Source organism: Xenopus tropicalis, chromosome 3 (assembly GCF_000004195.4).
Source record: "Xenopus tropicalis strain Nigerian chromosome 3, UCB_Xtro_10.0, whole genome shotgun sequence".
Classification (NCBI taxonomy): domain Eukaryota; kingdom Metazoa; phylum Chordata; class Amphibia; order Anura; family Pipidae; genus Xenopus; species Xenopus tropicalis.
Genome location: NC_030679.2, coordinates 82,534,293 through 82,545,501, shown reverse-complemented (window position 1 = coordinate 82,545,501; position 11,209 = coordinate 82,534,293). Strand labels below are relative to the sequence as shown.

General features: G+C 37.5%; 1 protein-coding gene across 4 annotated transcripts in view; it reads right to left on the bottom strand.

The window, feature by feature from the left end:
* Positions 1-1,819: 1,819 nt before the first annotated feature.
* usp6nl (USP6 N-terminal like) overlaps positions 1,820-11,209 on the bottom strand; it is an 86,222-nt gene continuing 76,832 nt past the window's right edge. For all 4 annotated transcript variants that reach the window (XM_031899049.1, XM_012960036.3, XM_031899048.1 and 1 more), the window contains one exon: positions 1,820-5,797. In XM_031899049.1, the coding sequence (XP_031754909.1) occupies positions 4,416-5,797 (1,382 nt within the window). In that variant the 3' untranslated portion in view covers positions 1,820-4,415. The remainder of the gene's footprint in view (positions 5,798-11,209) is intronic.

Sequence of the window (11,209 nt, the reverse complement as noted above, 5' to 3'; positions counted from 1 at the left end):
GCAATTCTCAAAAAAAAAAAAAAAAAAAGATATAGGGCTTCCTATTAGCAATGCATGAGATTTTTACATCACTCTACTGACAATTGGGCTGCAGCAGGATTCCTTATCCCAGGGGTCCCCAACCTTTCTTACTCGTGAGCACAGTCAAATGTAAAAAGACTTGGGGAGCAACACAAGCATCATAAAATTACATGGAGGAGCCAAATAAGGGCTAAGATTGGCTATTAGGCAGCCACTATGCACACTATCAGCTTACAGGAGGCTTTATTTGGTAGTAAATATTGTTTTTATTGAACCAAAACTTGCCCCCAAGTCAGAAATTCAAAAATAACTACCTGGTGTGGGGCACTGACGGAAACATCCAAGGGGTTGGTGAGCAAAATGTTGCTCTTGAGCCTCTGGTTGGCGATTACTGCCTTAACCCAACTGCAGTTTTCAGCTTTCTCAAAAGACTTATTGCTGGCCACTTCAGAACAGTTAATAGCTGTGTGTTTCCTAGGTGCTTTGGGTCATTGGCCAGCTGGAACTGTGAGACCTAGTTAAGGACTTAAAGCAACCAGTCCCACATCAGCAAACCCTTTTGTTCACTGGGCATTCTTTTAGAAGGATTTTGGCTTGTTCATGCGTGTTTGTTTAATTCCTAACAGATGAAACCCAAATATTTTTCACAACTTTGGCAAGGTGTCATTATTTTATCCCATCCATTTTAGGATTTTTGTGTGAAATAAGACAAGCTTTTGTAAAATTGTTTCAACTTTTGATGTTCTACTGCAAATAAATGACATACATATGTGAATACCAGAAGTGGTACATTATTAGAAAAATATAGGGCAAAGGTGCTAATATTTTTGTCTACAATCAATTTTGGCCTGTCAATCAAATTAAACCAAATAGCATTATTTATCATAGCCTATTTGGGATTTTACAATTGTAAAAATAGGTCAGAATTGATTTGACTGCTTCGAAAATTAAAAAGCATTACTTTTCAAAATGTAAGGGTGTAATGTCATACTAGAAATGAACACAAACCTATGACTGGATCCCAGCTTATATAGGTCTCAGGCAGGTGCTCCTACTTCCCACTGACATTTTACCACTACAGTTATCTAAATATGGAAAGAAATATCTTACCTTCCAAGTCACTGATTAAAGTCTCTTAAGTTTCTTCCAGGTTGTAGACCAATGTAAAGAAAAACACACATACAACTTGCCTTCAGTATAACAGAGCAACAGAATGTAAAAGTCTGAATGCAATGGGCGTTTTGTTGCCCGCAGTAAAAATGTACTATGGCTGACAAAACGGCCTTGGTTTCCTTCCAACCAGCAGTGATACCAATCAATAGGAAAGGACCTAGGGCTGGTTTGGGGTTACAGTTCAGTGGATTATAATCACTGGGGGGGGTGCCTAACAGTTCCATTTTACTATTAGACAAACCTTTATCTGCAGCCCAACTTACCTTTTGGGTACCATCTTTTTAGCTTCTTCTAATTTGTAGCCCAGTTTCTTTGGGGTGCAGGGTTCAACTGGACAGGTTCATAATATACCCAGTGCTGCAAAGAAGCATATTACACTGTTCTAAATCTAAAACTTGAGAAGGACTGTTGTACTGGAAAACTCAGAGCATGTTCTACATGTGTTTGCAGGGCTTCTGGCCACGTAGTAGAGCAATGCAGAGCTAAGCAATGATTAGTAAGCAAAAGTAATTAGGGGCTTGAGCTTTCCTGCAATGTAGCCATTAAAAAAAAACTGCTAGCCAATCTTCAGCTTTAAGCTGCACTGAAAACAACATTTTAACATCTTTTAAAATAATCAGAAATGTTCTGAAAAAAGAGGCACAGCCGTACATTTAATAATGTTAATTTTACATGTTAAAAAATAGTCACAATTAAAAAAAAACAGTTATAAAACTGTAGCTGATGACATAAGAAAATAGTATGCATATATTTTATACATTAAATCTACAATATTTACCATTACTAAACATTTTTAGAGCAGCATTTGCTGCATATAATATAGTTTATTTTACAGCTTGATTAAGAATCACACAACTGTGATTATTACATGGGGATTTACACAGTCATATCTCACTTTATATACGCTGTGTATCTCAAAACCAACAAAAATAAGCAGCAACAGAGACCCAATGAGTAGAACAATACGAATCCCATTATTTGTTACAGTGTAGTGTTTAGACATAGATAAGCCGCATTTTGCAGATAATAGTATTACAAATGCATATACATTGACCAAATCATATACAAGACATTGCTACAGTAAAATGAGCTACTTTGCATTTATCTGCAAACACAATTGTACTGCAGAGCAAACAAAATGGCGACTTTTTAACAGCAAAGAGAAATGAACTCTTGCATGTACGTAAGGTACAAGTATATTGTTCTTCCTGGAAAAACTGCTATTGTGTAGTCCTACTTTGGCATGTAATGCTGCTTCCTGTGTGTGTATGAAAGCCAAAATGACTAAAATGATACTCCTACTTTAGAGCTGTTTAAGAAGAAAAAAAAAATAAGGTGTCAATCACAACTTGTTAAAAACCCACTCAAACTGGTACTTGGGAATAAAGCAGACAATTCAAGTGGATTTGCCTTATCTTACCCATTAGTGTCATTGCAGCACATTGCACTGGTTCATAAAAGGTGTCATAGTGTAATGATAAAACAGCAGCCATTAAGCCATTAGAAGCCAAGGCACACTGTGAAAGGTACATGCTGCTCCAGGAGAGTGCAAAATTACTGAATGGGGGCGCTGGAATTAACACAAAAGTTACATGGGGACTGAAACAAATAAAGAACATAGCAACAAGTCTGCAGTGCAGCAGAGGGAAAGATTATTCATGAAGCTAACAGAGTTCCAAAAAACAGGCAAATCTGTTGGTCCATTTTGGTACAAGACACATTGCATGAGTTCTGTTTAACCCCCCATGCAGCCAGAAATGCAGGGTCTCAAGGATTTTTACCTACTGTGTAGCACATAACTTTTATTACATCCTAAAGTTGGGTTCATACTGCCAAGCTCCTAATTAAACTGCTGCTTGCAAAATGGGAATTAAAATTATTAACATCTCTGGCAAGACGACTGGCAACAAACGTGCTGCAGACCCCTCAGCTTGCCTTTAGATTTCACTGGCAAAATGAGCAAAAGCAAGGGCTGCTGTAACTGGTTTAAAGGCTCTGCCAACTTCCAGTGTTTACACATACCAGTGTCTAATGCTCGCAAGGACTGTACTTGCTTAATAATGAAAAAATGCAAAAACAACGGGCACTGTTAATATTGGGACATATCTACCCACCCCCAGCGCTGGAATTTTAGTGGCAGGGTACTGTAACAGAATAATCCCAATAGAGACAAACCACTAGTGATACGTTTCAGATGCTGCAAGTCACCCCCTTCTGCTTTGATTTTTCTATTTGATGTGCATTATCGCAAAACCTTTGATTTTTGCATGGGATTCACTCAACGCCCACATCTCACAGCAGGTGCAGTGCTTTCAGAATCACAGAGAAGAAAGCTGCCAACTATGTACAAAACCGCATGTTACAAATGTGACGATCCCACTGCATTAGCCGTAGGCTTTCTGAGTGAAACTGGAAAGTTTGCTAAAAGCAGCACTAAAGTCAAAGCATTGTGTGCAAGCCAGTACCAACATCAGATGGGATATTTCCAGTACCAACATCGGATGGGATATTTGCACCCAGTCACAGGCTACTTTGATGTATTACAGTTTGTCACCTTGTGTATGTGTTCTGCAGTATGAACTATACATCCAATGGAAAGTGAAACAAAAGTTTGATTGTTTAAATTTCTAAGTATGGAAATAGCAATATTTTACGTGAAAGATGGTGACATGGGATGAACCGACTTGTCAATATATGTAACTCCTGTTTCACTGCAAATAATGCTTGCCTTCAAATGGTCTCATTTAAACACTGCTAAAACAGACTGCAGTAAGCAAGTATAAGGCAGTCCCAAGTTGTCTGAGGCAGGAGGTGGTGCCATTTGTGGATAAGGGAACCTGTGTCTTTCCAAGACATAGATTTTCGTTCAAGACTGAAAACCTAATAAAAACATTGTTTTTTGGAGGAAAAGTTTAGAATAAAGGACACATTTTCCACAGTATTCATTCTGTTTAAAACTGACTGATTGGTTTACATAATAAATAAAACTTCATAAAAGTAAAACGAAAATCTTTAAAGTTGCACGTGCGCCCTTTTTTTTATTAAAGCACTTCTATAAGGGACTTGGTGTATGTCTGAAGTCTACTTTTCAGTACTGGTAATGACATTTTTCAAGCACAAGAGCAATCACGTGTACATCTTAAACTGCCTTGGCAAGATAAGGCCAGCTACGTGTTATAGGCTAATTTTTGGATTCACTAAAGCATACAATGAGCCGTTTTTCACAGCATCACAGATTCATGCATTATGATACCATCACGTGGATTTCTAAATGGCTGAGGAGTAGCTCCAGAAGTTGAATGAAGATATTGTAATGGTGGTACTTTATTTGAACGAGGAGAAGTCCTTAGCCTCACTGGACTAATAGCAGAAACAGAAGAGAAATTATAGTGCTGACCTGTTGATGGTGGAAGGTTTGGGGACTTTTGTAGACTGGATAAATAACTTTGAGAGACCTCTCTATTTAAAGGCTGCCCAATTGGTCCAAATGCAGCATCAGGAAAAAACGTATGGTCCGTATGATAATCCACTGGTGGTAGAATATATTGGGTGTTTGATTTTTGGTTAAAACTACTTAAATGCAGAGTTGCGCTTTCATCGGCAGGTAAGACTTCTATTCTGTGAGAAGGAGATGTGACATTGTATTGCCTTGCAGTAAGATTTGCTGGCATTTTATCAGGAGGCAAATCAAAGCTTTGCACATAAGATCTCTTTGAAGGGCTCATCAAGTTTATGGGTGAATATTGTTCACTATGAGGTTTAGTCACTGAATTTTCAGTGTAAAGGGGTGGATTGCTGTATATTGGTGGTGGCTGTTTTATGCTAAATACATCATCTGGACCCTGAATTTGTACTGAGTGTGATGGGGAGTGCGATACGAAGACAATTCCTGAATTTTCAGATATTCTCGAAGGACTGGAACCTTTAGAGGGATTCCGGGATGCAGTACTTGTTGAGTAAACAGTATTTCTCGGGGTAAAGGAATCAGAGCTATGTCTATTTTCATCAGTATTTTCACTATCTTCCCCTCCAGGAACATTATCATACAGAGATGCATTGGACCCTCTTTTACCTTCTGTGTCCACAGACCTACTTTTCTGTTTGACAATCACAGCTTGAGATGTCAACTGATTTGCAGCGTTATAATCTGGTGGTTTACCCTTACCCTCAGCTATATTTAAGAGATCCTTATTTTTAGGTTCTGAAGGCATCTTCCACAAAGGTGTTATACCTCTTGATGCATTTGGTGTTGCATTTGAATTTTTGTTAGCTGCAGCATGGTTATATAATTTACTATCCTTCTGGTTTAAAGAATAATCTGGAGATTTCCTATATTCAATTTCCACTTTGTTTTGTTCTGTACGAGAAGCATGTCCTTTCTTTGCCATTTTTAAATTAGGTTTCTCCATTGAGTTCTTCCTTTGCCTTTCATTGTTCGGTGAGTTATGTAACAGTTTACTGGGTGAAGGTACTTTATCTGATTTAACTTGAGAGGGAAGTCTGTGTGTTGTCCTTTGACCATTCACAACATGATTTAGAACCGTAGGTTGAGGCTCTGGAGGAATCTGACCCAGAGGTTTTTTCGGAAATTCTTCATCTTTGCCTAGGAGGGGGGGGGGGGGGAAAGAAGAGGGTAAAGTGTCACCAAAAGTATGGTAAATTTACAGTTAAGTATATTCAAACTTTGTTAGCCAAGCATAACAGTACAGAGACAAAGCCAATTAAAGGTTTTTTCAATTTTCTTATCCCCTCTAAAAAAAAAAACAAACCACAGCCATCTAGTCCCTGTGCTAATCAATCTGATGATCTGATGTCATCAGCAGGTTAAAGAGAGCGAGAGAGAAGGTGGGAGGGAGAGTGAGACTTGAGAAGGTGGGTGGATGGAGGGGGAGTGAGACCAGAAAGGATGGTGGGAGACCAAAGAAGCATCATGCACAGGGAAGCCAGACAGAGGGAACACTAAGGAGCATCAAGCGAAACTTGAGACAGTGGGTGGGTGGAAGGAAACCGGAGAGGGACTGTGTGAAAGGGGATGGGGAGGCTGGAGAGGCAGCAAGGGGGGAGCCAGAGAGCAAATATGGAGGGGCAGGAAGATGAAGACCTGACACGGAAGTAAAGTGGGGCTTCAGCTGTGAGAGAGAGCGCAAGTGAGAAAGGAAGAGCATGCTGTGCTAAGCAATTATGAGCTGAGTCAGAAAATTAGATGGAAGGAGGGCAAAAGTGGAGGTAGATAATACATGAATATTTGAATCCTAAATCAAATCTGTCAATTGTTTCTTTATATGTTGAGTATTAATTATTTACACTGCTCCATTATACAATTCCCCTGTTCAATATCATAACTATCATTTTCCCAGCAGTGTTTATAATATAATGGCTCATATAATTTTTCTAGTTAGTAACCTTAAAAAAAGAAAAAGATATACAGTGGATATAAAAAGTCTACACACCCCTGATAAAATGTCAGGTTCCTGTGCTGTACAAAAATGAGACAAAGATAAATAATTTCAGAACTTTTTCCACCTTTAATGTGACCTATAAACTGTACCACTCAATTGAAAAACAAACTGAAATCTTTTAGGTGGAGGGAACAAAAAAAACTAAAATAATGTGGTTGCATAAGTGTGCACACCCTTAAACTAACTTTGTTGTAGCACCTTTTGATTTTATTACAGCACTTTTTGGGTATGAGTCTATCAGCATGGCACATTTTGATTTTGCAAGATTTGCCCACTCTTCTTTGCAGAAACTCTCCAAATCTGTCAGATTGCGAGGGCATCTCCTGTGCACAGCCCTCTTCAGATCACCCCACAGATTTTCAATCGGATTCAGGTCTGGGCTCTGGCTGGGTCATTCCAAAACTTTAATCTTCTTCCAGTGAAGCCATTCCTTTGTTGATTTGGATGTATGCTTTGGGTCATTGTCATGCTGAAAGATGAAGTTCCTGCTCATGTTCAGCTTTCTAGCAGAAGCCTGAAGGTTTTGTGCCAATATTGACTGGTATTTGGAACTGTTCATAATTCCCTCTATCTTAACTAAGGCCCCAGTTCCAGCTGAAGAAAAACAGCCCCAAAGCTAGATGCTGCCATCACCATGCTTCACTGTGGGTATGGTGTTCTTTTGGTGATGTGCAGTATTGTTTTTGCGCCAAACATTTTTTGGAATTATGGCCAAAAAGTTCAACCTTGGTTTCATCAGACCATAACACCTTTTCCCACATGCTATTGGGAGACTTCAGATGTGTTTTTGCAAAATGTAGCCTGGCTTGGATGTTTTTCTTTGTAAGAAAAGGCTTTCGTCTTACCACTCTACCCCACAGCCCAGACATATGAAGAATACGGGAGATTGTTGTCACATGTACCACACAGCCAGTACTTGCCAGATATTCCTGCAGCTCCTTTAATGTTGCTGTAGGCCTCTTGGTAGCCTCCCTGACTAGTTTTCTTCTCCTCTTTTCAGCAGTTTTGAAGGGACGTCCAGTTCTTGGTAATGTCACTGTTGTGCCATATTTTCTCCACTTGATGATAACTTCACTGTGTTCCATGGTATATCTAATGCCTTGGAAATTCTTTTGTACCCTTCTCCTGACTGATATCTTTTAACAATGAGATGCCTCTGATGCTTTGGAAGCTATCTGTGAACCATGGCTTTTGTTGTGGGATGCAACTAAAAAAATGTAAGGAAAGACCAACTAGAGTAGCTGAACTTTATTTGGGGTTAATCAGAGGCACTTTAAATGATGGCAGGTGTATGCTGACTCCTTTTTTTGGTTTTCTTCCCTCCACCTAAAAAAATTTAGTTTGTTTTTCAATTGAGCGGTACAGTTTATAGGTCACATTAAAGGTGGAAAAAGTTCTGAAATGATTTATCTTTGTCTCATTTTTGTACAGAAACCTGACATTTTATCAGGGGTGTGTAGACTTTTTATATCCACTGTATATATTGATACATCACATTTCACATTTCTTTTTTTAAGGTTGCTATCTGGATAACACTGGATACACTGAGAGTGGGATATTATTCCAGCATACTACAATGAGTCTCAGGGAGGTACTGAGTATGATATGCTGAACTATTCCTCTATACGTCTCAGAGATGAGTGTTTCAGCTATACACTATGTTAATATCTCACACAATAATTTGAATTATGCACATATGTGGATTAAATGTATAATTTTAAATGTATAACACTTTTCTATATATAAGAATTTTTAAGGACTGGTTGTCATTATGCACATACATAGTTAAATTGTTGTTGTAATTAACCATGCCATCACTGGAGTAGGGGAGGGAGGGCTCGCTCTCTCTCACCCATTTCACTGTAAAATTCCATTCAAATCTACAATAGTACCATATTCGAATATAAAAAAAATGATCTTATAAAAATATATATCCAATTAAATTGTAGACACGAAGTAGTCAAAATAGACAATTTAGCATAAAAACTAACACAGCAAGGATAACATAATAGGAAAAGGAGCAATTTACTGAAAGAAGGGAGATTTATCTTGTTCTCAGAAGCAGTAATTCCAGATCTAAATCTGAAGTTGCAAAGCAATCAAGAACCACCTATAAAATTATTTGTGATTGCCCTGGTTTCGCAGGATTTGTCACCTAATAACACTGGAATATACTAGATAATGCTTGTTTAATGAAAAGTATGAATCTTCTCCTACAAAAAATGAAAAAAAAAAAAAAACTACTTTCAACAGTGTAAATTTTTTTTCATGGGATGTGAACTACTGTTTATATTGTTTCCATAAATGCATGCAAGAAATCTCATGCAATGAAGGATTAAGAGACATTTAATGACAATATGATATTCTACACATGAATGGTTGCGGAATTGTAGTTCAAGGAGCACGTTTAGCTGGAGAGCTGGACAGGCTGAAAATCCCTACTATAATTATTTTGCATGGTGTATTTCTTAACTGAAATATCATATTTAACATTTTTAAAAACTTGAATTCATATGCCTACACTGGCTGTGGCTTAATTCCACCTCAAATTACATATACGTGTACAAGTCACTGCATATGTCTACACAAATGTGTGACAGTATGAGGATTCTTAACAAATATATGACTTTTTTCCTTTCTGGAACAAATTACTTGGAAAAATTCAGACAGAGAAGAGAACAGAGAAAGGAACTATTTTTAGAACTATCTGCATTGTGGATCTCTCTCGCCACCCAGTGGCAGTCACAGGAATGGTTATCTAGTTTGTGTTCTCCAAAGGTATGCTCCGTTAGGAGGAATTCAGTTTGAGCTCATTGTTTATTAAGCTTACCGCTGTTCATACATGAGCATGGCACAGCAGAAAACCTATAAATATGATGTGATATACAAGTGCAAATGAATAAATTTCATAGGAAAAGTATCTGCATTAAAAACAATTTAACATTATTAATGCTTTTATGAAATCATTTAATCCATGCAAGACATGCTAACAAAAAATGCTTTCTAAAGATGGACATATTATTTGTTCAGATTTTTAATGGTTATGAATATGTTTGCTTTAACAAACCAAATACAGAATCCTTTTGCTCTAAATGACAGAAAATACAGATGCAATGACTGGAATCTATTTAAAAAATGTCCTATGTTTTAAAAATATGTTCCTTTAACCATCACAGCATGGAAGAAAGTCTAAAGAAAGGGCATGAATAGCTTTATTTTAGTTAAATGTCACAAGAAAGTGGCTGCTTTCTGTAGTAAAAAAAAAAAAAGAGGCATCCTGCGGCAGCATTTAGCAGTCATTATAATAAATATAATGTGCTTAAAATTGCAAGCAAAATTAAAGCCTCTTATGCTTGTATACAGAAGTGTAGCTGGAATATATCACTACAGCAACAATACCACCAAATGCAACAGAAATTATAATAACTTCTAAAATCTATGCCAGAGTACATGCTGTAAACAGAAAGTATTTAGGGCATTTCAAAGCCACTCTGTTTTTGTCTTTAAGTTGCCCTTCTGAAACTCCCATCTATTAATGAAACACAAGCGGCTCAATATTTAATAAAGGTTAAAGTATTCTTATGAAATGGCAAGTCATGTTGCGTTTACAGATCTCTTAAATACAGTTTGGGTTATTCATCATATAACTTCACAATTTATAGGCTGATTATGAATAGCATGTAATTCAACTGTTGGGTGAAGATGATGAAATTGAAGCGAACCAAAGTAGAGCATGCAGGCGACCAAGTTTGGAACATTGTCGGGGCACGAGAGAGCCAGAAAGTAAGCAGGCATCGGCAACCATATTTTAGATGGATAGTTAAATATGACCGTAGCAGACATAGGTAAAAAACCCCTTTTATTCCACAGGCACCACTGCTACTGCCACAATAAACACAAAACTGTAAATTAAACGGTTTCATCCACTATTTACTAGCGTGGAACATTTACTTCCATCGAAAAAGTAAAATTTTTAAGAATGAAGGTAATTACTTTTATTAGCTTTATATTAATTGCACCTTGGGTGGGTGACCTATATAAATAATTCACTGTAATTCCATTTAAAATGTTATTCTTAAAGGAGAATGCAAGTCAAAATTTAAAAAGCATACTGCCCAATAATCCTCCTATTGTTTAGTAAAAACGCTACACTTTTGGCTCACCTAATCAAATATTTACTCACACTTACTTCACATTTTCTATCTGTTTTCTTTAAAAAAGTTATTCTTCCTTCCTTTTCCCTCAGAGAAGCAAGCTGTGTTCTGGGAATTTAGATATGCAGTAAGTACTTAAAAAGAATGCCTTTAGACTTACTTTTAATTTATATTAACCTTTCCTTGTCCTTTAAACCAACAAATGCAGCCATCTCAGTGCTTTGTGGATTTTTACTAGTGAGCGCTATTCTGAAATCTACTGGGAGTTGCTATCTTGCTAACTTCCCATTGTTCTGCTGATTGGCTGCTGGGGGTAAAGGGAGGGTGTGATTTCACTCCAACTTGCAGCTCAGCAGTAAAGTGTGACTGAAGTTTATCAGAGCACAAGTCACACGGCTGTAG